The sequence below is a fragment of the Suricata suricatta genome, chromosome 4 (assembly GCF_006229205.1).
Source record: "Suricata suricatta isolate VVHF042 chromosome 4, meerkat_22Aug2017_6uvM2_HiC, whole genome shotgun sequence".
NCBI classification, from domain to species: domain Eukaryota; kingdom Metazoa; phylum Chordata; class Mammalia; order Carnivora; family Herpestidae; genus Suricata; species Suricata suricatta.
This window is the reverse complement of record NC_043703.1, coordinates 51376078-51403464: the sequence shown is the minus strand read 5'-3', so window position 1 is coordinate 51403464 and position 27387 is coordinate 51376078. Positions and strand designations below refer to the sequence as shown.

Sequence of the window (27387 nt, the reverse complement as noted above, 5' to 3'; positions counted from 1 at the left end):
AAAAAAAATAAAATAAAATATTTAATTTTTATTTACTGATTTATGAAAGATCAACATTAAACACTAATTCTAGAAGCTACTAGTTTAGAAGGAAAAAACTAGGGCATATGCCATAATTTAATAAATTATATCTTATTATGTAAGGCCTTTATCTTTTTAAAAATATGATAGATTATCATAAATTTCCCTCTCAAATAATTAAATAATTCTTTTAAAGCATTTCAGTCTTTACACCAATGAACACCATTAGTTTAGCAATCAGATAGTATAAATTGTTCAACAAAGGACCTGTCATTGGATATGTTAATTCAAGAATACCCTGATTTGTAATGTAAATACCCTGACTTATAATAAAACTGGAGACTGACAAAAATGCACAAGTTAAAGACTTTTTTAGAACCTTATACAAAACATGCAAACACTCTGAAAAACAAAATGTCAATTACCTTCTATATCATCCTCATGGTCTTCATCTTTATCATCTGGCCCATCACTTTTCAAATAAAAAAAGGCTTTAGTTAATAACAGAATTAAAACTAATTCTTAAAATGTGGTAAGGAATTAATGTTACAATGATATATGACACTTAAAAATGGAAGAAAGGCCAATAAAAAAGGAAGCTTTGCTTCTCACACCATTTCATGTTAAAATCTGAATCGTAAATGATGCCTAGATAGGTCATCAATAACTAAGAGGTTTGATCTTACGTGATACAGAACACCAAGTAATTTCGTGATAAAATTTAAAACAATTTACAGCTGAAATATTCTACTGATTTGGTTTTAGATAACACAGCATTTGAATCACCACAGAATGCCATGAATAATTATTAATGCTTCTGCTGATGCCATGTACATATTTTTAACACAGTAAAAAACATTTTTCCTATACTTTTCTTATCTATGAAATAAAATTACATAAGAAACAAAATAAAACAATAAACCAAAAACCCAGAAATCCTGTAGGAAGCAAGCTCTTTTTAATGAAATAATAATTGGTAGGATGAAAAAGGGCAGGCAGAGCAACACATGCACAGACGTAACACATTTTGCAATTAGATGTCAGTCATGTCTTAGCATAATTGAATTTTTTCATTAGATGTAAATTATCAAGCAGAATCATGTCCAAATGTAGAAGAAAAGCAGATTGAGTCATACTGGCACTATAACCCACATTCTTTTAAGATTATGACATCATGCATTAGTGTGAAAGACTCATCAGTTTTGAAGTTTCTGGACTGGACCAACCTGTCTGATGTTGGAAAGGATAAATTGTCCTCATACAAATCTCCTTCTAAACCAAGACTGCTCCAGCTACTGCTGTTACCATTACTGCCAGAAGAAGAAAAGAACAGAGCTGAACCAGAAAATGAAAAGTAAAGACCTTGGATTTCCTTGGGACAGCTTCTGTCAGTGATAACTGGGAGGTTCGGAAGCTGCCCGGCAGAGTGGGGCATCCTTGGAGGCAGAGACCATCACTGCTACTGGAAAAGGTACTGGACAGCTTCGGACATTTGAAAGTTTTCTTACTTGTCCTCAAGAGATCAGGAAAATTATTCTAAATCTGTATTTATTTTACACATGAGCATAACAGACTTTTAGGACAGCAAATGAATGCATGAAGTAAGTTTCACGATTTAATTAAGGTCTACCACAAATCTTGGGATATAATCTGTAAAAGGCCCACACCCTTCAGTTTGGGTAAAATTTTAAAAAGACCATAGGTTAACATGCTCTCAGTTCTTTAGAAAATGCAAACACTGATGGGCTTGGGAGGTAGGGATGAAATGACAGGCACAAAAACATAGTCCCAAACAGACCTTTTCTAACTACTTGGAGAAAAGATGTTTTCTGATTTTAAAATTCTCTTATTATGTCAATTGCCTTATTTTCATACATCATGTATAATTCAGTAGGTGGCAAATAATACATACTTTCTTCAGAATATTGAATAACCAAGGCTTAATCAAGCAATACACCTGTTTGGTGGGCCAGTCACTAATGCCACACAGATAACTTCTTGAACTACCTAACCAGAAGAAGAAAGCAACTAGATTCTCAAACTATGGCAAAGCAATAAAAAACAAAAAGCAACTGTGTTCAGAAACAAAACTAAATTAAACTTTTCAGATTAAAACCTACACATGCAATTTAAAATTCTAATCATTAAAATAATTAGTAAGCACATTAGTTTGCAGTGATAAGCAGCTTATATTTCCCCACATTATGCTAGGCAATTATAAAAAATTAGTATTTATACAAACCAAAATTTTGGTTCTAAAAAGCAAATTAATACAACATCATCTTCTGTGCATCAGTAAATGTTGACAAGGTTACCAAAAAGGGACAATTATTTAAAAGTTCTAAAGTGTTTCTAAGCAAATTCAATAATTTGCATATCCACATTTACTCTGGCACTATCAAACTGCCACAAACTATAATGTGTTAGAAAATAAATGTTAAAAATGAGCAGTACCTTTTCAACCTATGTTCAAAAATATATAGCTCTATTGTAAAACCATTAAAACAGCCAAAGTTTTGCCTATGTAGCCCGTTGTCAAACAAATCAAAGATGGAAAAACATGGAAATACCAAATGGACAGACAGCTGTGGGCCAAAGAGAAAGAAAAAAATTGATGATCTCAAACACTGAATTTACCTTTACCAATAGAATGATTTTTCCAAAGAAAAATATTGCAAAATTAAAATTCTTACTCAAAGCCTGACAATAATGGTTCCTCCTTTTAATTAATAATAAAAACCCATCACCTAGATTTTAAGTGAACATGAATAGAATAGCTATAAAAGAATGTAAAGACCAAAAATTCAAACTCCCTCTATCTAACTTCATTCCCCCACCTCTCAAAATGGGTCATTTAAAGTCAGCTATTTGTAAAATGCCGTGTCTAACAAGGGTACCGCAGAATTTTTCAACTAACCAGGAGACTTCTAGAAATGAAAGGAGTCATCATTAATAACTATCCCAGAAGTAACCCAGGACCGTTCTGAGCAATGATCATCCTATATTAATCCAACATAAAATAATTTAATTTCTTCACTTAACAGTCTTCACATTTCATTCTTGAACACTGTCCTATTTCCATCATTTTCTTTTACATCTTTTCTTATTTCCTATCTATTCCTATTTGTGTATTTTCCTTTTACATCTTTTCATATTTCCTCTGTCTAGAACGAGCATACTTCCAACCAGTGGGAGTGTAGGGCTAAAATTCTTTATTGTGGTTTTCAGTCACATGAAGACTACGATCAATTTTGATGTATCTCATAAATATTATCTCCAAAATTCTGCAAGCCCGGCCCCACCTCTTACCTAATCTACTATGTAACTTCTAAGATACTCACAGACTGCTTGAAATACTTAAAGAGATGCATATACACAGACTAGCTCTTTTTATGATCAAAAACTATACATTCTTCATAAGCACTTGTGAAACTTTGAAATTATTATTTCTTTTTTAATTGTTGCCTTCTACTAAACCTCCTATTTAGAGTGAAAGCGCATGGAGTGTCCAACCTGGAGTCTTTTATCTCCTATCTGATCTCTGTACCAGAAAATAAGTTTCTACAGCAGATGTCATCAAAGACAAAACATGTGCAGCCACGCAGTTTAAGCGTGGTCTCTGAACCACCTGCATTAAAAGCATCCGAGGTGCTTACCAAGCACGCACATTCTTGAGACCGCCAATGACCTAATGAATCTTAATCTCTGGGAGGTGAGGCCCTGGAAACTGTATGTTCAACATGCACTCTACCAACCCTGGACGGGCCCTAGTTTTTCTATGTGCTTGAACCTCTACAACCACACAGCATGATAGTTCTTAAGACTGTACTCAAAACTACAGGTATGTTTCTGGCAAAATGCTATCAAGCCAAGTTTTTCCTATCCTGAATTCAAACGGTTAATTTTCTGAACCAAACCATGTTAAACACAATTACATTAGTCTCAGCCTGATTCGGTCTTTTTGAAACTTGTTTCTATTAATGAGATTATCTTTTAATTTTCATTTTAAGTTATTCACAAATGAGCACAGCAGTCCCTTCTTACCTGTGGGGGACGCATTCCAAGACCCCCAGTGGGTGCCTGAAACCACAGAGTACTAAAGCCCATATATACTATGGTTTTTTTACTGTAATAAAAGTTATGTGATTGTGGTCTGTCTCTCTCTCTCAAAAATTCTTGTGACGATGTGAGAAGGTAAAACGCCTACGTGTTGAGATGAAGTGCGGCGCTGTGTATGATACAGGCACAGTGACACAATGTTAGGCAGGCTACAATGACCTTCTGACAACACGTCAGGAGGGCCATCTGCTTCTGGACTTGACTGACTGCAGGTAACTGAAACCACGGAAAAGCAAAACCACAAGTGGGGAAGTACTACTTACTCTCTAGCACTGATAAAATGCTAAAGAGGACAGAACCAAGGACAATGCCATCAAATCAGCCAACCTTCTGCACAGAGTTGTCCTACTGGCTGCAGATGCCTTACTGCCACGGGCCACTAACCCTAGTTCTCTCACTTTAACCCCAGGATTTCCAAAGCAAAAACATCAACCCTCACAGAAATCCTAGAAACCTGTGTTTCTCCAAGATGAGAGAAGAATTTAAGTGTTAACTTCCTACACCAGGTTAGAGTTATGGAAAGGGCCACATGATGTTTGTGATATCACCCCTACGTCCTACTACCACTTTTTTTTTTTTTAATTCTTTTGGTTTGGTTTGGTTTGGTTTTTCTCTTTCCTAACCACTACCACTTTTAAAGACTGCCTTTTGGGAACTTGATTTTAAAATATACTGATGCCTTAGATAGCATTTTAAGAAACTCTGACAGATGTTTTATAAAACTATTAATACACACTGGTTAATCCAAGCATCAAACAAAATGCTCTGAGTGATGTGTTCTAGCAGGTGAAAAGCCATCTCCTTTCCTCCCTCCCCCTTCCCATGGTCTTCTCGCCTCCCCCTCCTGCTAAGTCACTTCCAAGCTCTGTTCAGCTGAAGCCTCACAGGGTCCCTTCCACAGCCTGAAACTAAGACCCTTTCCTCTCCCTTAGACTCAGATGTGGAAGGCACTTACTATTTCCAATTATCAGTTAATGTGCGTAAGAATTTATGTCATTTTATAGTTTAGTCAGGAATGCCTTCACAGAGTTAAGAATATAAGAAACAAATGTACTGCAATTAACAAAATATTCCAAAGACTGTTACTATGAACAAAATTTTAAAATGTTATATATGAGGTTAAGTGCCTTCTGCTGTACAAAACCACATTTTTATAATGGTTTGTATTTTGGTATATGTATTTTCAGTCATTCACATATAAATGCTCCAGGTCATTTTGTTCCTGAAGAGCAGACTAAGTGAAAACTCCTTCCCTCCAAAATACTTTAACTAATACAAATAACAAAATAACTTTAACTAATAACAAGAAAATTACAGGGCCATTTTGATACCTTTTACAGATAACTGTCCTTTACCCCAGACTAGAAAGAAAAAAAAAGGGGGGGACCCTTTTTTAAAGGTAAGAAATATATTTTTTCCATCCAAACTTGTCACAAAAGTCCAGGAAAATCCTAAGGGTATAAAATCAAATGTAGGCAATAGTTTTCACATCAACTACTGGCACACCCAAAGACACTTAGCTTGGCTTATGACTGTATCTAATAAATGTGCAAAACCATTAGAACCATATTATGGATAATAAAATACATTTTGAAAACAATGGCAGAATTTTCATATTCATCATTCCTAAACACCCAGTGTAAAGTTACTTCTGAGGTCTGGGGGTCCCACGCACAATTTCAGTTACCTTTCGCTCAGGTGATGAAAACTGCTGCTCTCATCCTGGTGTTCGTCTTCAAAACTTAAATTGGACCAGCTGCCAGTGCTATCGTCACCTATGCTGAGGTTCAGCTGCTGGCTGCCAAGAGACTCAGTGGACTGAAAGTCTTCTACTTCTTTTGGACTAGAAGGAAGGGAGAGAGGAACAGGGAAAAACACCAATCTGAATGCATCAGATTCTGAATTCTAAGACTATCAATTTGACAATAAGGAGTACAAAAACAAGAAACGATATTCAGAGCCACACCAGCGGCCCATCCAACACGTTGTGTCTGCCAATGAAGAGACTTTGCAGGAGAGCATACTGATTTCAAAGTGAGCTGAGCGGTATCTGTTATGGATGCACCCCAAGTGCTACACTTATCTAAATTCTCTTTAACACAGTTCATAGTGTGTGGGACCACTATAGAGGAGCACAAGTTCCTAAATTTATCACCTACTTTTAAGGTTGTACTTTTATTTGTACTGACAGGAAGCTCTTTTTGGCTTTAAGAACAAAAAAGTAATTCGGGGAATTCAACTACTGTCACTGAAGCCTATGGTCAAACTAGCCAAGTCTCTTTAAAATTCTGAGCGTGGATCATAACCCTTCTCAATATTGTTTTCAATGAAGAAGAGACATTTACATTTTTATTCCATCTTCACAAGAAAGGCCATTCACTGTTCAATTACTCTTAAGTGTTCGCTCTATATTTTGTTCTCAACGTAACAGTTTAAAAATTATATTTTTAAAGATGAAGAAAAATGTGAGTCTTCTGATCAAAACCTTCTAGTGGCTTGTCACCAGTCCGAGTCCAAATCCTCGTACTCACTGGCATGATTCCCTCTCGTAACCTCCACCTTGTTTCACAGATTACTCTCCCCAGCTCACCTAGGGCAGCCACGCCAGCCTCTGTGCTATTTCCCCAACATGCACAATCCTACCCTTTGCCGGGTACCCTCAGTCCCACTTCCCACATGACTTCCTCTCTCTTCACCTTGGGCTCTTCGCTCAAGTTATTTTGTCAGAGTTGCTTCCCCAGCTACCTACTCAAAACTACCAACCATGCCCACCTGCTGCCACGGACCACCACCATCCCCACCCCACCTCTACCCCCATCTCTCTCCTTTTAGCTTTCCCCAAAAGCACTTATCACTCTGTGACATATTTCCTATTTTACTTATCTTATTCCACTATAACCTAAGCTCCAGAGAGCACAGATTTTTGACTGTTTAACTTACTTCTGTACTCCCAGTGCCTAGGATAAATCCTGAACTGTCCACCCACTTTGGGCTATCCTCATTTTCTATGTAAGATACAACAACCAGAATTATACTGGTTATAGTTTTGCTATAATTTTGCTTATAGTTTTGAGCCATAACAAAGCACTCCTTTGTTCTTTTTTTTCCTTTTAACACTCTTCTGGAATATGCCACAATCTAATGGTTTTTTGGCTGAAATGACCCATTAGATGAGGTCCAGAGAAAAGTTTTAACGACTGCTGAGTAATTCTGGCTCATAAATAATAGCTCAAAATACAGTTTGGATGTTTGCTCTTCTAAAAACGCACTGCTATGTGATTCCCCACTTGATACTCACATGCCAACCACCCTTCTGTGCATTACAGCTCTGTGAGATATTTATGGTTATTGTCATAAATCAAACATTCACAAGAAAGGGAACACTAGTGAAAGAATCCAAATGATACTTTTAAAAATAAGCCATCTGAATGAATCCCTCTTAAAACTTCAAAGGCCAACCATTCTAACATCAGAAACAGAAATTGGGAAACAATACACTATACACGCTAGAGTCAATTTTTAATAATCAGCACTTCTAGAACCCTAGCACAGTTATTAAGAAGACAAAAGGGAAAAGAAATACAAAATAATATTCCACTGGCCTTGATAAAGAGTTGGAATAGGACAGCACTAGCTTATATGAACAAGTCCAAGAACTAACCTATGCACCTAAGGGAGTAAGAAGGGAAAGTGAAAATACTAAGCTATCAATAGCAAAGGCATTTGCCAGGTCCTGGGAGGGATGTCTTAGAGATTCCAATCTAGAGGTGAGCCTCTTTTTCTCCCACAGGCCTGGGGAGGGGCACGGGGAGAAACATTTAAAATAACTTGAGGCTAATTTTATTTGACGAAGGTTGCTTCAGTGGTAGAAAAGCCTAGTTTACTACAACTTTTTTATCCATATATTTATTAACCACCTATTATTATGTCTGTCATCATATTAAGAACGGATAGGGAATCACGAACAAAGAATGTGGGTCTAGGACAAAGGGTTGCAAATTTTTGCCATAAAGTGCCAAGGAGCAAACACACACTGTTGGCCACAGATCTCTACTCCGACTACTCAATTATGCCACTAAAGCATAAAAGCAGCCACAGACAATACATAAATAAATGAATGAGCACAGCTGTGTTCCAATATAACTTTATTTATGAACATAAAATTTGAATTTCATGTAATTTTCACATGTCACAAAATAGTATTCTTTTGATTTATCAACCACTGAGAAAATGTAAAACCATTCTCAGCTCACAGATGATTAAAAATAAAAAACACGCAGTGGCCAGATTTGGCCTTGGGTCATAGTGTGCCAACCCCTGCTCTAGGAGAAAGGAGGCTGCCTCACAGAGACGCCCAGAGACATCTCACGAGGATGCTGTGGACACCTGCACCAACTGTACGTCCCTAGTTTAAGACGGCTAAGAAGAGAGACAGACCTGGCCACAGCTTTGACAAAAGCTACTAAAAAATCTGAGAAAATCCTGTGACTCTATTAAATTCCACCTCAACTCTAGAAACTTTTTCTTTTCAGTGAGACTAACAAACTCCTACCAACTAATAACAAAGTTGATCCTGATGTTTTCCCGGGAGACAAAAAAGGTTAAAAGTGTAAATCTGAGCTAAGGTGTTAGAATCTCTGAGCACAATACACAACTACTGAAGAACAGGACCCTGTGAGACTCTCAGGAACAACGTTCCCTTAGGGGCACCTGGGTGGCTCAGTCAGCTGAACGTCCACTTCGGCTCAGGTCATGATCTCGCGGCTCGTGGGTTCAAGCCCCATGTTAGGTTCTGTGTTGACAACTAGCTCAAGAGCCTGGAGCCTGTTTCGGATTCTGTGTCTCCCTCTCTCTCTCTCTGACCCTCCCCTGCTCATGCGGTCTCTCTCTCTCAAAAATAAATAAAAGCATTAAGAAAATAAATAATGTCCCCTTAGATAGGTGCCTATCAAGAGAAGTGAGGGGCACCTGGGTGGCTCAATGGGTTAAGTGTTGACTTCGGCTCAGGCATGATCTCTCAGTTCATGAGTTCGAGCCCCACGCTGAGCTCTGTGCCAAGGGCTCAGAGCCTGGAGCCTGCTTAGGATATTGTTTCCCCCTTTCTCTCTCTCCCCTCCCCTGCTCACTCTCTGTCTCGCCCTCCCTCAAAAATATATATAATAAACATTTTTTTAAATCTTTAAAAAAAAAAAGCGATGGTGGCAGTGGAAATCTTTGGAGAATTTTTAAAGTTTTCCTCCTCACAGCAATTGGTTAAATTATACTCTTTATAAGAAAATTTACCTTTGTGAAGAAAAAAATAAAACACTACAAAAAATCTAATTTTAGAGTAGTTAGTGATCACGGTAATACTCTACATTTGCTGTATAAAACCCTCCAGTTCTTCCTTCAATCCAGCTTTCCCTACTTCACAGCTGTGTGTGTGAGGCAAGGCGCCCATTCTCCCTAAGTCTCCTTTTCCAGCTCAGCTCAGGAAGACGGTTAACACCTCCCCTCAGAGGGCTGCTGGGGAATGAGACCACACATATGGGGAGTAACAGACGGGATGTGAAACAATTAACAAGTGTAGTATAAAAATGTTTTTGTTACCTTAGGGGTTAAAAATAATTATATCTTTCTGAATAGGACCTAAGACCCATATGATGGAGTTTAACTTTTCATTTTATTGAAAGACCCAAAAGAAATCTGAGACTTACCTGCTAACAGCATGTCCAACATTGGTCATCGCCGATGTCATTATTTCTGTGGTAAGGCTTTCAGCAAAGCTAACACCATCCTGTCCAATCCCACTGTCAGCTGCCAAACTGGCATTGCTCAGTTCTCGCTCTGCTTTTTCAATAGCTTCAGCAACTATCTTCTCAGCAAGCACTGTCTTCTTATCGAGACCAAGACAAATTTGTGGGACGTCAAGATGAAAAATTCTAGGTTCCTGATAGATGCTGCTAAGTTTTGATTTAGAAGCTGGCTGACTAGTAGCAAGTGAATCCTGTCTGCAAACATGTTGAGATGAATTTCCAGTGCAATCATGCAGTTCTTTACGGTCACAATATCTGCAGGCTTGACTTAGAAGAGGTGACAACTTTTCTGCATACGTGACCCTATTAGCCGCCTTTGTGGACTCAGACACATGGAAAACTGCAGATCCTAAACTGAGCTCTAAAGTATCATCCACTACTTTTTTAGCATACTGTTCTATAGCTTGAACCACGCTCTCTCCATTTAAGCTGCCTGTACTGTGGTGAAATCTGTGATTCTGCAAGGAAGGCTGAAGAGACTGAGGAAATTCTGGCTCAGCGTGCGACGTGGCATCTTCATCGTGTCCAGACTTTTCATAAAGGCAAGAATCTGTTAAGGATTTTGGCAAGCCAACTCTAGACGTGGTCAGCTCTTTTTTAACATCTCTTGTTATGCTGTGAGCAAGAGAGGCTGAGAAACTATACAGTTCAGAGTACTCATGTTTATATGTATCCAGCGTCAGTTCACAAGTTTGATTTTTACAAAGGTAACCTCCACTTGTTTTACTTTGTCGTTCGTTATCTACTTCTTGGTGGTGTTCTTTATTTAAGAATATTAAGAGTTCGTTCTTGGCTGTCACCTGTGAGCTCTGCACGGGGAATATTTTCAAGCTGCACTTCGTTTTGGCTGTCTTCGCTGCTTCTTGTAATCCTGACTTAACAGATCGATAGGCAAGTCTATTGGCATACTGGTCCATTACTAACTCACTATTACCGCCTTCCTGTTTGAGCACTTGGATAATGTGACCTGCATATTCGTCTGTCACACTTTCACAGCTGGGATACTTGTATGTCAGACCAGACATATAAAAACCTGGTGGTAACGAAAGAATGGATGGATCTACTTCTTTGGGGTTTGCTAGAGCCTCCGTATCCAACTTTGCTTCTGATCTATCATCTCGGCCACTGTCAACGTAACAACTATTCCTCCTCTGCCTGAAAAGCACACAGCTTCTAACTTTTGCGATTTTCTCAGCTTCCGTAATGACTTCTGCTGCCATGTCACCTGCAAAATTGCTTAACATTTGTAAATTTTCCTCTGTGTGATTTAAAGCAGTAGGTGATACACTTCTTTGACTCTGCACATTTAAAGAAGGGCTTTTAACCTTGGGTTCTTGAGTGACATTATCATCTAAATGGGAAGCTGCCATTTCTGTGGCCAGAGAAATGATGTGGGTAGCTAACGATTCTGCAAACTGAACTTTCTTCCCTGAGTGCTCTGACTTCACATCCACTTCTGGGTGCTCTTCATCTTCACTGCTTTCAACTTCTTCTGAAAGAGATCGCATTAGTTTCAACATGAACTCTTCTTTTTCTATAGTATTTTGTTCATTTTCAGACAAACTACCAACAGAGGAGTTGTGAGGTGTAGAAGGTGGTGTAGCCGGCGCAAATTCTTTTGCTAACTCCCCCTTGAGCTTTTTGGTTAACTTCTTGATATCCCATTCAGAACCAGCCTGGGATGGTACTAGAGGAGTAGATGGAGGAGTATCAGGTATCACATTGCCATCTCTAATTTTCTGTTTATCTTCCACATGCAAACTGTCTACACAAGTAAGCATGGTAGAGGAGAAAGTATGGGAATGAGGAAAAGGGTGGTCTTGCCCCAAACAGAAGGGCTCAAGTGCTGCATTATTCAAATTATGCTTTTTCACAGATTTGTCTTTAGCAACTTCCTTCAAATCAGGTTTCTGACCCGCAACTGTTGGACAAGTTTGCAGGGTCTCTAAAGAATATCCATGAGCTATAGAACCTTTACATTCTGGAACATATTCCTTTCCTACTGAACGTGAACAGTGGGTTAAGTGGTCTTGAGCATCAAGAAATTTGGGGAATTTTTCCAAGGCCAACTGTGACTCTCCTCCAGGAACAGGCAAGTCTTCCTTACATTCAGCATTTTTACCTACACTTGGGATTGTTGATTTGCTTTTATCGATGGAATGTTTAATAATAGATTTAGATAATTGGTCAGCAAACATGTCCTTACTGCTAGCTTCGCCCTGTTGCACTGTTGCTTGATCAGAGTAGAAAGGAAGGCTTTTTCCCTTTACTGTTTTAGTTACACCATCTGTTTGTTCATCAACTGTTTTTAAACCTTGGAATGTTGTCATTGACTCCAAAGTCTCATTTACAATCGTATGCACCATTGCTGTCGAAAAGTTGCTAATAATCACAGGATCACTTGTTAATTTTGAAGAGCTCTGCACTTCAGGGTCATCATTAGTTGGTTTCAAATCATTCTGATTACCTGGATTCTGGTCTGAGGATAAACAAATATTTCTGAGACACGCTACTTCATCTTCTTTGTTTTTTGGGGTAACACGTGTCTGGGTAGAATTGCCATTCAAATTACTATCATCAGATGACCGACGAGACTTTGATTGATATATATTAGATGAAATGTGATATGGGAGCAGGGCACTTCCTGCCAAGGGCACTGGTATAGAAGTAACAATTCCCGAAGTACAAAACAAGGCCTGTTGTACTGTGTATTCCTTTTTATGTTCCTGCATGGCTTTTGTCGCCATAAGAGTCTGGTTGTTAAAAGCAGGGGAAAACGTGGAGGTCTGGGTCAGTGGCGCTAAGTTTCCTGTGCTCGTGTCCTTTATGTTATCTGTGGAAACACTAACTGCTGCCTTGGTTGCAAAGGTCACACCAGCTTGTGAAAGCTCGATGAATGCTTCCTGTATTACAGACTCAGACAAGTCTTTTGCGTAGGACTTCACTGCTTTGTCTTCATAGTCAAATAGCCAACCCTGTGGAGATGCGGGTGTTGGAGGACAGGAAAACTGACACACTTCCATGATGCCTTCAAAAACGAGCTCTTCGGCAAGATCCGCAGCAAACCGAGCGACTGTGTTTGTGAATATCTGCTTTTTTACATACTGTAAATCCTTTAGAGCATTTGCTAAAGCTTCACTCACCAAAAAATTAGCCAGACCACTAATGGCACGTTCTCTCAGCGAAAACGCACACTGCCTTCTCAGTTCGTTAAATGCCATCTGAAAAACAGAGGATGTCAATTTGATGGCCAGGTGGCACAACGCATTGGTACACGAAGAAACTCCTTTCTGTAAGTCTTTAAATGCACTGCCAAAACTTCTTTCCACAAGGTCTGAAGCAAATTTCTGAATACTATCTTTAATCATCAAGGATTTGTTTTTAGATTTACTTGTTTCATCAAGGCTTCCGCTGTTAAGAGCTATGGTTTTATTTTCTCCCTCATTAATGCTATTAATGTCTGCTGTTGCGTTAGTACGTTGGGTATGAAGAACCGAGCCCAGAACCTCACATGAAATGCTATTTGCGTAATCCTCATAGGTGTAATAAATAGAATCATGATTTTCATGAATTCTATCTCCACCAATATCAGTTTGGCAGAAACATTCAGCAGGAGTACAGCCTCCAAGAGGACTAAAAGCAGAGGATCGAATAGGGCTAAACAAGCCACTGTCCTCCCCTGATGCCTTCACTGGGCGAGGGGAATCTGGGGCATCACACAGGTTACTATAAGGGGACTCTGGTTTACGAGGAGTTGGCTTTCTAACATTAGCTGGGAGAGCTGGGCGCTCAAACTTGAATTTTTGAGGATTCATAGTAGTAGTTACAGAACAAGATTTTTCATGTTTATGTCCTTTCTTCTGTGACAGCTTCCCTACAACAGGATCTTTTAGAAGTGGACAAGAAGCCTCTAAAGTTTGTTCCAGCTCATCAAACTGATCAAAACTATCAAAAAATTCACTTACTTCTGAGTCTGAATCCTCTATGTCATCTTTCATCACAGGAATTTTAGGTAACTCAAGTTTTGCTTTTAGACTTTTTTGATATCCTTCTTCATCCAAGAAAATAACAGGACTTGGACTTGAGCATTCGGATTCAGAGGAATAGGCAGGAGAAGAAGAAAAAAACGTTTTCTGTGTGTCACTACCTTTATCTGAAGCATTAGATGATCTATAGAAACTCTTTTGGATCCAAGGCTCAGAAATTAATGTTGTGACTGAAGTTTTCACAGACGGTAGTTCTTTCTGTCCCAGCATATTTATTAAGGACGTTGAAGGTTTAGCCAATGACTTCTGCCTCCCAGAGCTAACCAGAATCCTTAAATCATGGGTTTCTAAATGGTGACCAGAAGAAGTCTGTGAAGCGGCATCACACTGGCTCTTTAGTGCAGTAATATTTATTCCTTTAGGGAAAAAGAATAAAGCGGTCAAATTATTCTCGAACAGAATCTTTTAAAAATTAATTCATATCAATGGGAATAAGTAGACTTTAGCATGAAATATTTATTTGTAACATAAATGACTTCTATACTCTGTGGTTTACCAGATTCATCCTAAATGAATTTGAGAGCAAATACACCTTCTACTAAAATAATTTCATTTTACCTCGTGCACGGGAATACCTGGGTCTACAAAATGCTTAGCTGCTTACTGCACGGCTTAGAAACACGAATACTGTCCCTCTGTGAGCTAACTCTTCGAAAATCTGAGGCCAGGCATGATCCGAACACTTAATGTAATGGAGTAAACAGTGCTTGAACAGTACTACCAAAATAAGAACAGAAATGGCAAAACAAAAAAGCAGAGAACAATGAACTTAAAAATCTTAAGAAAAATTCCTTGCCCAATCAAAAAAACAAAAGGGTAAGATGTTTAGATTGCATCAAATTTCAAAATAAGTTTCAACAGAACAAGTCAGCCTTAAAACTTTTAAAACTGAACATTAGACTTTAATTTCCTACTTCAAGAGAAAGTCTAGTAAAGAACAAACCATCATTATATGGCTTTACAGGCTCTTCTTCCTCTAAGTGCTCAAAAGCAGTGACAAAGTCATCCTCTATGGAAGACACGGACTGGTTGGTGTCGTCATCATCTTCCTGAGCAGTCTCAAGCTGGCACTTCTGGTACAAGTATGTGTCCAGGGTACATCTTATACCAGTAGCGTATTTACTTAGCAGGCTAAAGATAAAATCAATTCTGAGTCTTGGTAATGTAGGTGACACTCTCATGACACAGAGCATTCCAGAATGATGACTCTTGGGAAAGATGAAAGATGAAAAAACAATTTTAATTTCAAAATGTATTATCCATACAAAGCATATTATTTGGAAAGTGAAACCTAGAAATAACACAATCTCAGGGAAAAAAAGAAATGTGTGGATCCTGAAACGCTCCAATTTTATACTGTTTAATTCTTTTCTTCATTCTTTCTCTACAACATTTCTTGCCTCCCAATCTTTCACTCATCCAGCATTCAATTTCCACCTCCTCTATCTCCTTAAATGTTATAGAACTTACTATCCATACCCTTGGCAATTATGTTTTCCTATATGACTATACTTTCCCTTGTTCATTAACCTAGCTCACCAACAACACTGTAAACTGCCTTAGGGCAGGAACCAGGTTCTAGTCTATGTTTGTATCCCATTTTCCAGCAGCTTCTAGCATGGTACCACCTTCTCTCCTATTATAAAAGAATATAATAATCATTTTACCTAAATTTCCCTAGTATTACAATTTACCATAATGTTTACAGCTTTGATCAGGAATAGAAGTCATCAGATTTTTCCCACACACATGATCTTAAAAAACACAAATATTGACAAATGACTAGTTGAAAAAGATGGAAACTAAATAGCTAATCACCTGTAATCCCAGCAAATAAAACAAAGTAAATATAAATGAAGAATATAATAAGAAAAATGAGGCAAGCAGTTCTACTGTTATCTGTAGACCTCAAAATGAACACAGTAGTCTTTTATACTTGGACTAAGTAGCCCAAATTTTAAACCTACTAATTAAATTTTTAGAAAGTAAAAAATGCAAAGCATTTTTCTTCGATGTATTATCAACAAAATAATACTTAGTAAAGAACTGAAAGCTAAAGGTTATAAAACTATCTGTCTGAAATGGTGACATTTTTAGAACACGTCTTCTGATGTCCCCACTTTACACTGAAGTTTTTTAACCAGAAAACAAAATATGTTCTCTAAAACACAATATTTATATAAATTTGGAACTGGTCATAAAGGGGGAAAAGGTAGAAAAAATTCAAGGAATCTAGAAATATATTTTCTAAAAAAAATTAATATGTACTTGCATTATCAATCATTCAGGGAACATCACACATGAAAAATCAAACTTAAAGCTAAGGCCAAAATTAATCGATCTTTCAGTAATTTCAAAGCTTTATGAGTTATATTTCTTATAAACCATATTTCCTTGAGATAGCATTAAAAAAAAACTCCAAGCATTTAAAAGTTTAATACCCTCTATCAAACATCACTGTAAAATTTGCCCTGAAAAACTCATTAGAAATGATATATAAAAGTTACCTGATTTAGAGGACCATTGTTTCTATCTGATGATTTATTTATATCCTTCATACAAATAATTTCATTTTCATTTAGACTGCAGAAGTGCAGTGAATTCAGAAGATCTGGAAGTTCCAAAGAAACTGCAGCTAAATCCTAATTTAAAACAATAATACAATAAATAACACTTTAAAAACAGTTTTTTAAAAGTTTATTTACTTATTTGGAGAGGGAGAGGGGCAGAAGGTGGGCATGCAGAAGGCGCAGAGAGAGGCGAAGAGAGAGGGAATCCCAAGCAGGCTTCGTACTATCAGCACGGAGCCGGACACAGGGCTCAAACTCACACACCGTGAGATCATGACCTGAGCCTAAGTCAGATGCTTAACCAACTGAGCCACCCAGGTGCTCCCATAACACTTTTGTTATGATTCCTGTAATGCAGGCTGTCTGAAAATCATAAGGTCCACTGGTTAATAAGATTTCCAGTTCAAAATAGTTAACATAGGCAGTCTATCATACACAATCCAGTTTTTAACTTAAAAATAAAATGTACTAAAATATTTTAATACCTGCTATTTCTGTAGCCTTTTCAAGTATTGATATCAAGCTATAAAGCACTTTTTACATAGCACTTCCTGCATCCATGACAATTAAGCTTTTAATAGTTTCTAGCTGCAAATGTCAACCTACAATCTTCAGGTTAACCATGGAATTTTCATACACATAGGGATTCTTCCCAAGAGTGTACTTCTTGGTTGGTGCTTAAGTTTTATGTTTGTAAAATACAAATCTATTTTTCTTCCTTGCCTCTCCAGTGTATTGTATTAGACTTTAACTGAAAATTGTAAAAAGATACAAAGAAAATAGATTTTATTATTTCACTTATTTGTCCTTTTCATGTAAATACTTTACCCAGAGAAAGAATGATTAATGTCTTTGACCCTTCAAAGAGTACTTTCCTTTAAAAACATGGTTTCGTCAGTAATTCTTAAAGAGGAAGTAGAGTAAGAGAGAAATACTTTAGAACACTTCTCTTTTCAAAGCCTTATGTTCTCAGCAATGTATCCTCTCTTCTGCCTTCTGTCTAAACTATTTCCTTCAGGGGCACCTGGGAGGCTCGGTCAGTTAAGCATCTGACTCTTGATTTCAGCTCAGGTCACAGTCTCACAGTTGGTGAGTTAGAGCCCTGCATCAGTGTGGAGCCTGCTAGGGATTCTCTCTCTCTCCCACTTGCTCCCTCTCTCTCTCCCCCTCCCCCTCACAGGTGCACACAAGCACACACACTCTCTCTCAAAATAAACAAATAAACTTTAAGTGATTAAATAAAAATAAACTATTTCCTTCAGGCAAGGACACAATCAAAACACAGGGCAGAATTTTCATTATCACCTAATATGCATTATTCTTAAGAAAGTGAACCATATTAGCTCTTCTATTAGGAGATACTTTACTACCACAAAAGGAAACACATGGCAATCACAAACATTAAGAAGCAGCATAAAGTATTAAGTAAAAAAAAAGTACACCTCCCACATCTACAAGAGCTTCAACCCTCTTTATGTAACTGAAACTTTCCTTTCCTGATCATAATCTCAACTACCAGTCTCCCTCCCTGCCTAAATCAGGCTACAATTTTTGCATTAGTTACTCATTATTCTTTACAAACTTCACCTTCTAAATTTGACACTATCTCAATTAAAAATAAAATAACTGGATGAAGTCAGGTTTTAAGCCCCTCTCCAAATTAAAAGCAAGTCTGACTCTCTACGTTATGCACAGAACGGAAGGGAAGGTGGCCTGTGGCTTGCAGCCCTCAGATAAACCACACTCATGGTCTCAAACCTAAAACTGCTCTCTGACAATAATACTCGAAAATGCTAGAAGTGAAAATGTCCAAAACACACTCGAGAACTGATTTCAAAACGTCATCTTTTAGCTTCACACAGGAATCACACCAGAAGAGTTTAGTGTACATGTTGGATGAATAAGGCAAATTTCATGGTCTTAAAATTTGTTCCAAATAATCTCTCATGATCTTTTCCAGTTCAATAAATTGACCATACCTGTATGTGAGCAGCATCTGTTTCTTCATTAAACCCTAGAAATGTGACCTGAATAAAAAAGGAGTAAACATAAAATGTTAAAATGCTGACTGCTATATACAAATGCTGAATCATTATATAGTATATCTGAAACATATGTTATGGGTCAATTATACCTCAATTAAAAATAAAAACACTTTTTAAATGCTGACGGTCTTGGGACAAAATGATTAAAAATTTCAAACATCACCACAAAGGTTTTTCACCAAAGATGTGGCTCCATAATGCAGTTCTTCAACGTTCCCCACATCTACTCCTTTAGCAAATTCAATCAGTTCTACTCTACAAACCCCTCTCCCCTACATCCACTTCTCTCCATGTCCCTGCCACCACTTCCTTGCACAACCAGAGTCCTGTCCCACCTGGTCTCAGTGGTGATGTCACCTCCTTGTCAAAACCCTTCCACGCCTCCCACTAGGACTCCACAAAGTCCTAGCTGAGGCTCCAAGGCTCTGGGTCAGCTGGTGCATTCAACCTTTCCTCACTTACATTCATACACATGGGTCCCCCTTCTGAGTCCAGAACATGCCTAAGGGCTTTGCGGTAATGCCCCCTCAACCTGGATGCCTGCTCCTCAGATGTTTCCATGCCTCACTCCTCCTCCTCCTTCAATATCCAACTTAAATGTCACCCCCTAGGACAGGCCTTCCCTAGGTAGGCCCCCAAGACTCTTCCTGACTCCCTGTGACATTATCACTTATTTCCTTAAACATCCGTATATACAAATTTCTCTGCATAAGTTTATATAAATTAACTTTCTAAAGAATATCTAATGGCATGAGAAAATGTCACATTAAGTAAAAAGGACAAGTTACAGAAAAAAATGATACAGGTATGCACACTATTTCAACCTTATTTTTAAAAACATATGCTTGAAAAACAGTACTAGAAGGCAATACACCAAGTAAGCAGTGATTAACTCTAGATCGATGATGGGATTCTAAGTGTTCTTATTTTTTTCTACTTTTTTCCACCATGTTTTTTCTTTTCCCCTAATTCATAAGATTAATTATAGGCATTCTTTTTCATATTTTCAGTATTTCTTAATTTTCTATAAGCATTATATACTACTTCTATAACCCCCAAAAAGTATTATTTTTAAAATTTATATTATCTTGGGGCGCCTAGGTGGCTCAGTTGGTTAAGCCTCCGACTTCAGCTCAGGTCAGATCTCATGTTCGTGGGTTTGAGCCCCGCATCAGGCTCTGTGCTGACAGCTAGCTCAGAGCCTGGAGCCTGCTTCTGGTTCTGTGTCTCCTTCTCTCTCTGCCCCTCCCCCTCTCATGCTCTGTCTCTCTATCAAAAATAAATAAAATATTTTTTAAAAAATAAATAAAATTTATATTATCTTTATGTCTTTAACATCATAGGAAGAAAAATTTTCCATAAAAAGACAAAACGGCAAACTATCTACTAAACAAATACTGTGACTAAAAATATGAAATACTTAAATGATAGCAATATAGACAATCAATTCTCAAGAATTATGGGAAAGCAACATAGTTAAAACAGAAAACAACACTCAATGTACTTTTGATCTCTTTCTGATGAGTCACAACCAAGTCACAACATTGTATTACCCAGGGATCCTTATCCTGATATGGTTATTACTTCCCAAAAGTGTTACAGTTAATTCCAGGGTTCTAAGTACACTGTTAGGCTCCAAGGGCCAGTCTCCTCATCTATAAAGCTTAAAACAATACAACTCCTCTTCCACAGTTGGGAGGGTCAATAAGACGACAAGGAGGAAATGGCACACTCTGTAACAAAGAGACACTTAAAAACAAACTTCCTTTCTTCGAAAAAATACTTTGAGCTATGCACACCCTCGAGTGAAACAGAAATTCCTTCTATTCTTTCAAATTTCCTTTTATTGGATATAAAAGAGAAAATTAGCTGACATGGGGTTTTGAAGACGCCAGTAGTTTTATATTTCCCATTGATCAAGGAAGGCCTCGCCAAGGAATGTGGGCTCAGAAAGGCACTGCGTCAGCAGCTGGAGCAAACAGGATGGAAAACTGAGGGCAGCAGGACACAGGAGACCTGTCACACTTGGCAACAACAGAGGAGACCGAGGGTGACTCGGCTTTACTCAAGTAAAGCAGAAGGGATAACAACGAAGATAACAGGCATGAGCCACAGAAACCAGCAGACACAAGGAAAGGCTCAGGTTGGAGCCTAAAAGCTATGCTCCTCAGCCATGGAACTATCTCAAATATAGCTCCTCAAGGAGTATGGAAGAAAAGTATTCCTCCAAATAAGAAAATCCAGATTTTTTTATTAGATCCTTGGTTTCAAAAAAAACCTTTTTTTAACTAACATACTTCTCAGTTTTGAGCTTGAATAACCTAATACCTTACCTTTCCACTGAAGTAAGAACATGAATGTGTGGATTGACTATAGCTATACTACAAGAAAAAAATTTACTTCTTTTCACAATAATAAGTCCAAACAAAGACTGGAAACACTGATGGAGGTGAGACAGTAGTCAGTGTATCTTTAGTATATATATTAATTTCAAAGTAAATTTATCACTACTTTTTTATTTTGTATCAAAGTGCTGAATTTAAATAACCAAGAAAATAGCCAAAAAAAAGAACATAAGGAAATAGTATATATTTCATGTTTCAGAGTAGAAAATCTTAATATTAAGTTATCAATTATTGAATACACAGGAATCATCTAAAACAGTGCTGTTTGTCCAATGAGGGATCAACAATGTCTATGCACGGAATTAAATGTGCTCATTATGATACACTAAGACAATTAGGTCATACTTAGGTACTTCTCATACATGAATTAATATGTAGAAATTTTAAAAGTAGATGATACAGCTTTACAACGAAGCACAAAAATACATGAAAATACACTGTGTTTCATTAGGAAAACATATAGAAAGTTATGGTCAAACCTCAGTCAAATTGGCATGTTCATCCTGCTTGAAACAGTCCTCCGCTGAGACACTGCAGAGCCCCTTCTCACTCTGTAATAAAGACTTGACCGACTGGAACACATCTTCACTGAAGCTCTGAAAATAAAAGATACTCTTAATTTAGTTAATTCTAAGACAAGGTAAAAGATCCTGGAGATATTCTACTTCTAAATGTACAGTCACTAACTCTCCAATTAATATTCATTTGACACCTGTGGATATCTACATACGCCAGTTCAACTGAGAGGAGAAAAAACCAAAAGGCTTAATTAAGGCGCCTGCATGGCTCAGTCAGTTAAACATCCAACTCTTGATTTTGGCTCAGGTCATGATCTTGTGGTTTGTGAGATGGAGGCCCAAATAGGGTTCTACACTGACAATGCAGAGCCTGCTTGGGGTTTCCTCTCTCTCTCTCTTTCTCTCTCTCTCTCTCTCTCATTCTCTCTCTCTCACGCTCTTGCTCTCGCTCTCCCTCTCTCTGCCCACACCACTCCCCTCACTCTCCCTCTCTCTCTCAAAATAAATAAAAATAAACTTAAAAATATATTCTAAATTTTAAATGATTCTGTTTTCATTAATGAGTGGAGGTTTTCAGGCTAACATACAAACAACTCAAAAAAAGGAAAAAATCTGAAATCTGAACTTGAACTACTGATATAGATTCATGACACTGAAGGGGCAATGGGCACTCCTAGTAGTACCCAGCGTACTTGGTTTCTAAATACTATTCAGGGTTCTTTGGGAAAATAGCCAATTTCAGGTCTGAGGAAGGGTAAGCAGATGGTGAAACCGGGTCAATCTGTTATCCTATAAGTAGGGAAGCAATCAGAGAGTGAAGAGCCTGAGACAAAAGGACATAGGCAGGGACCAAGCTTCAGGCCTTCTCAGCAATTTAAATCAATAAGTAAATGAATAAATGACTATAAATAAAAGATTGGAAAATACAGAATCTTTAAATCCATGAGTCCAGAACAGTACAAATGAATAAATGGATGAATGAATGAAAATAAACTAATTGGTAATTCAAGGGCATTTACCAGGCTTCATAAGAAATACTGTAGTTCATTTAACCTTAATGAGAGAAAGCTTTTCTTTAAGAATTCCAGCTAATTGGGGCGCCTGTGTGGCTTAGTGTTCGGCTAAGCATCTGACTTTGGCTCAGGTCATGATCTCACAGTTTGTGAGTCGCTGCCCCCCATCTGTTCTGTGCTGACAGCTCGGAGCCTGGAGCCTGCTTCAGATTCTGTGTCTCCCTCTCTCTCTGCCCGTCCCCCTCCCCCATGCTCTGTCTGTCTCTCTCAAAACTAAATAATAAACATTTTAAAAAGTTAAAAAAAATTCTAGCTAATAAATGTAAAAGCAATGGTAACATTAGGAAAATCATCCTTTTGCAGCTTCCAGGAAATAACAGATTCTGGGAAGGATCATCAAGGATGCCAAAAATATTAGATAAAAGGTTGCTGGAAAAAAGAAGATATTTGCACACAGCCAAATATCACCTCATAGAATAAATATACACTTTTAAAATGGACAGTTTTGGCAGAGTGACTATCTTCATCAACTGATCAATTTTTGCATCACTGATCACAGGAAAACCTGAAATTCTGTTCTCACATCATTCTATAAGTATTCTTGCCAAAAATGTTTAACCTGAATGTAATCAAGCTTTTACACCTAACTTCTAGAGTCTAAGAAACGCAGAAGAGGAATAAGTTAAATACCACTGTGGGAAAACAGCCAGACAGATCCAAAATGTGGCACATTGTACAAGAAACTAGTCCAGCCTGTCAAGAAGTTAGTCTTGAATTTTAATAAATAAAAAAAAGAGGAGAAACTCTCAGACCAAAAGTAACATAAATAAGTCATAATCATCAAGTGCAACTTAAGGCCTAGAAACCTAGATTGAATCCAAAATGGGAATGTGGCTGGCAGTGGGGAGGACTGCAAAAGAGATTTTATGGATAATAAGGAAAATCCGAGTGTGTCTGGGTATTGGATATTAGGAAATCATACTTGTCTGAATGTGATGATTATACTTCTGTTATATGACAACTATATTATTGTTCCATGGGAGGATACTGGTCTCCCTGGGAGAAGCACACTCAAGTATGCAGGAGTGGAGAGATAATAAGACCACAATTTTCAAGTGGTTCTGCCAAAGAGTAAACAAACGTGTGCATGCACACACAGAGCAAATAAAACAAAATACAGTTGATCTTGAACAACATGGTCTGAATTGCATAGGTACATTGACATGTGGATTTTTTTCAATGAACGCAGTTCAATACCATAAGTATATTTTCTCCTCCATATGATTTTAATATCCTTTTTCTCTAGAATTTATTTTAAGAACACAGAATATATTCCATCTACAAAATATGGGTCAATCAACTGCTTAATTATTGTTAGGGCTTCAGGTCAAGAGCGGGCTGTTAGAGGTTAAGTTTCTGGGGAACCAAAATTTGTATGTGATCTCTGACTGCACAGAGGGTTGACGTCCCTAACTCAACCCTAGCTCAACGTTGACTATATTAACAACTGTTGAGAAGTGCTGATGCATAGGGGCACATGTACCCCACTGTTCACAGCAGCACTTTAAACAATAGCCAAATCACAGAAAGAGCCTTGCTGGACCAGATGTGGTTTATATATATAATAAAATACTGCATGGCAATGAAAAAGAATGAAATATGGCCATTCACAGCACAATGGATGGACCTCGAGGGTGTCAAGCTAAGTGAAATAAGTCAGACTGAGAAGGACAGATACCATATGTTTTTCACTCATAGATCTAACAGGAGAAACCTAACAGAGGACCATGGGGAGGGGAAGGGGGAAAAAGAGTTAGGGAGAGGGAGGGAGGAAAATCATGAGAGACTCTTGATTACTGAAAACAAACTGAGGGCTGAAGGGGGAGGGGGAAAGGGGAAAAGGGGAAGGGGAGTGATGGTCATGGAGGAGGGCACTTGTGGGGAAGAGCACTGGGTATTAGGATAGAAACCAACTTGACAATAAACTATATAAAAAAACAACTGTTGAATATAGTTGGTTCGTATGAAAGTTTATGTGTAGGTGTGCTATGAATTTAACTCTTCTATATGCTTGAAATTTTTCATAATAAAAAGTTAGGGGTAAAAAGCTCAAGAAATGGAAGGGTAACCAAATGGAAAGAGGGTTCTTCCTCCAACTAAAAACAAAGGATGAGGAATCATATTTATTTTGCTCACTACTGTTATCCAATACCTAACACAGCACCTGGCATATAAAAAACACTCAAATTTATATTTGCCGAATGAATGAATAAATGAATGAGTAAATGGTAATATTGGGGGGCAAAGATAAAGATACACTAGAAATGTATACCTGATACTTATATTGCTAAAAAATGGAAGATCCTGAGAAGATAAAAGAGAGAAAACTGTTGAGAAGAAATGGGGAGGCATTGCAAGCTTTGGGAAATACGGTTGACTGTCTTCATGACCTCATGTCACTATTTTCATATATGCCATTCTTTGCAAGATTTTAATATTACTAATTACAATACTGAGATTCATTTAAAAATAAGAATATCGTATACCTGCTTAACAAGATGTTTAAAAATGATCAACATTTTTATTAAAACTATCACTAAAAGAAATCTAACACAGTGAACTTACCTTTCTGACAGATGCTCTAGTCTTCATGTGACTGTTTCTCGAAGTCTGGAAGGTTGCCATAACTATATTGCTGTTGTGTGTAATCAATGAAGAGTTAGTCCATAAGACACCTAAAGAAAACACATTAAAAGAAAACGAATGATTTTAGTGACTCAGGCAAGCACTTTCTCCTAAAGTAAGTTGTTTAAATTCGGTCATTTAAAAAAATTAAAACATTAAACAAAAATTCTGAGACATAAAAAATTACTATAAAATAGCTTACTCTTATTTATTCAATCTCATTGCCTTTGTGGGGATATTTTTGTTTGTATGTTTGTTTTACAAACAACAAAATACTTGAAAGAAGTGTTTAGAAACCTTTTAAAACCTAAAATAGTGAATATTACAAAAAATCCAAGCTTTCTTGCCTCCCCAAAGTCACTCTAACCCTGTGGCAACGGTGAATGTGTGAACGCTCTACACCTTCTCATTTCTTGGGTAGAAATATTTGATAATACACAAATGAGAATATTAAATCTGTGTAGATCAAATAAAATCACATAAACAAAAACAAATTCTTATTTAGCCCTATTAACAGCATACCAATGACTAGAGTTAAAAAAAAAATCCAAATTAAATGATTAGGAAGAAACTCTAAAACTAAGGACTTAAACTTTTTAAAGATGTTATAAGGAAGTACCTTTGAGAGCTTAAATCAATTTGGGCATTAACCACTCAATATTCACATCTGACCAGAGCACCTTGTCCATTTAAAATCTACTTGCACTCGATGCTACAGATACAGGGGAGAATAAAGTAATACGGCCTTGGTTCAGAGCCTTGGAAGGACAGTATTTTATAATAGTAAAGAATGAGAATAGGAAGAGAATTCTAAATCACTAAATAACTAAAAAATTTGCATCGATAAAGATTTAAGAAATGGGTTAGGTTCAACCAAACTGACCTTACCACAAATTAACCTAGTTGAGGTTTTCAAATCATCTGATTAATGTCCCTATGAAGAGATTTAAATGCAAAACCAAACATCAATTAGTTTCCATCAGAACTACAAAAAGAACCCTAAATTTTAGTGAAGTTCTAATTTAAATTCTTTCACTGCAGAGAAAAAATAGAAGTGTGTATGCATACGCACACACATCTACCTCCTTCTAGACATTTCTAGATTCTAATTTTTTTTAAGTTTACTTATTTACAGAGAGAGCATGTGCAAGGGGTAGAGAGAGACGGAGAGAGAGAATCTTCCAATCCAGGACTCGAACCCACAAACCATGAGATCATGACCTAAGCCAAAGTCCCACACCTAACCAACTTAGCCACCCAGCTGTCCCTAGATTCTAATTTCTAATAAAGAATTATGGTACTATTCTATTCTGAACTAGGATAAATCCTAGTGACTTCTTTAATAATAAAATTTGGCTTATGACTAGAATTGAAGTAGGACGTGAGAAAGGCAAGGAAAGTCCCAACAGTACAAGATAAAGAGCAACACAGCAGGACTCCAAAGAGTGCCATTTGTGTTCTGTTGTTCCTCTCATTAGCTTGGTCTCCTCCAGGTAAATTGCAATATCTCTGGCTCTGTTTCCTCAATGTACATATCAACTTACTTAGTGGAGGAGTTTATTGTAAGAATGAGATGGAAAATAATTTATAGGGGGCATTTTGGAAACTAAAAACAATAGATAAAAGGAAAATTAAAATATTTACTTATGGACCAAAATGATCAAGGAAGCCAAATTCTCAAACCAAGGTATAAATATAAAAGTTTATGCGGCCAAAGCAAGACAATAATCCTTTTTATTTTTCCCAGGGCAATTCACTCTCCTTTTTACCCACAGACTTCTCTTCAACTGCCAGAAAGGGACTTGCCTAAAGTACCACATAAACTACAAAGGCCAACACAGAGTTCCAGAAAAGGAAAATTCTCAGACTTGGCACCTGACTCAACTGGCATCTTTCTGGTAGGCAACTGTGTAATGCAAACCTCAACTGTGAAAATACTCCTATGCTATGACCCAACAATTCCACTTCTGGGAGCATGTCAAAACAATGATCCTGGCGCACCTAGGGTCCTAGTGAGAGCTTCTCAGGCAACGAGTGCTTTACTAAGAGATTTACATCAATGTCTCATGTAATCCTTGGGACTGGTAGACGAGTACTAGTCCAGCTCTGCAATGAGAAGATCGGCAGCAAGGATAAGTAGAGCAGCGCGCAGGCCCACTCAGTAGCAGCA

General features: G+C 37.6%; 1 protein-coding gene and 1 long non-coding RNA gene across 8 annotated transcripts in view; one reads left to right on the top strand and one right to left on the bottom strand.

The window, feature by feature from the left end:
• AKAP11 (A-kinase anchoring protein 11) overlaps window positions 1-27387 on the bottom strand; it is a 141894-nt gene that overhangs the window by 104356 nt on the left and 10151 nt on the right. For 2 of the 3 annotated variants that reach the window (XM_029936678.1, XM_029936677.1), the window contains exons 2-10: window positions 25158-25267; window positions 21481-21597; window positions 18531-18578; window positions 16489-16623; window positions 14925-15189; window positions 9837-14337; window positions 5828-5983; window positions 1248-1331; window positions 447-493 (exon numbers count right to left, since the gene is read on the bottom strand). In XM_029936678.1, coding sequence (XP_029792538.1) covers window positions 447-493; window positions 1248-1331; window positions 5828-5983; window positions 9837-14337; window positions 14925-15189; window positions 16489-16623; window positions 18531-18578; window positions 21481-21597; window positions 25158-25217 — 5413 coding nt within the window. In that variant the 5' untranslated portion in view covers window positions 25218-25267. Of the gene's footprint in view, window positions 1-446; window positions 494-1247; window positions 1332-1383; window positions 1535-5827; window positions 5984-9836; window positions 14338-14924; window positions 15190-16488; window positions 16624-18530; window positions 18579-21480; window positions 21598-25157; window positions 25268-27387 lie in introns of those variants that run through there. The other variant, XM_029936679.1, reaches the window with a different exon arrangement.
• The window catches only part of LOC115289460, a 49068-nt gene continuing 22894 nt past the window's right edge, over window positions 1214-27387 (top strand). For 4 of the 5 annotated variants that reach the window (XR_003907636.1, XR_003907637.1, XR_003907635.1 and 1 more), the window contains exons 1-2: window positions 1214-1492; window positions 26993-27115. This is a non-coding gene — a long non-coding RNA (uncharacterized LOC115289460). Of the gene's footprint in view, window positions 1493-14949; window positions 15064-26992; window positions 27116-27387 lie in introns of those variants that run through there. The other variant, XR_003907638.1, reaches the window with a different exon arrangement.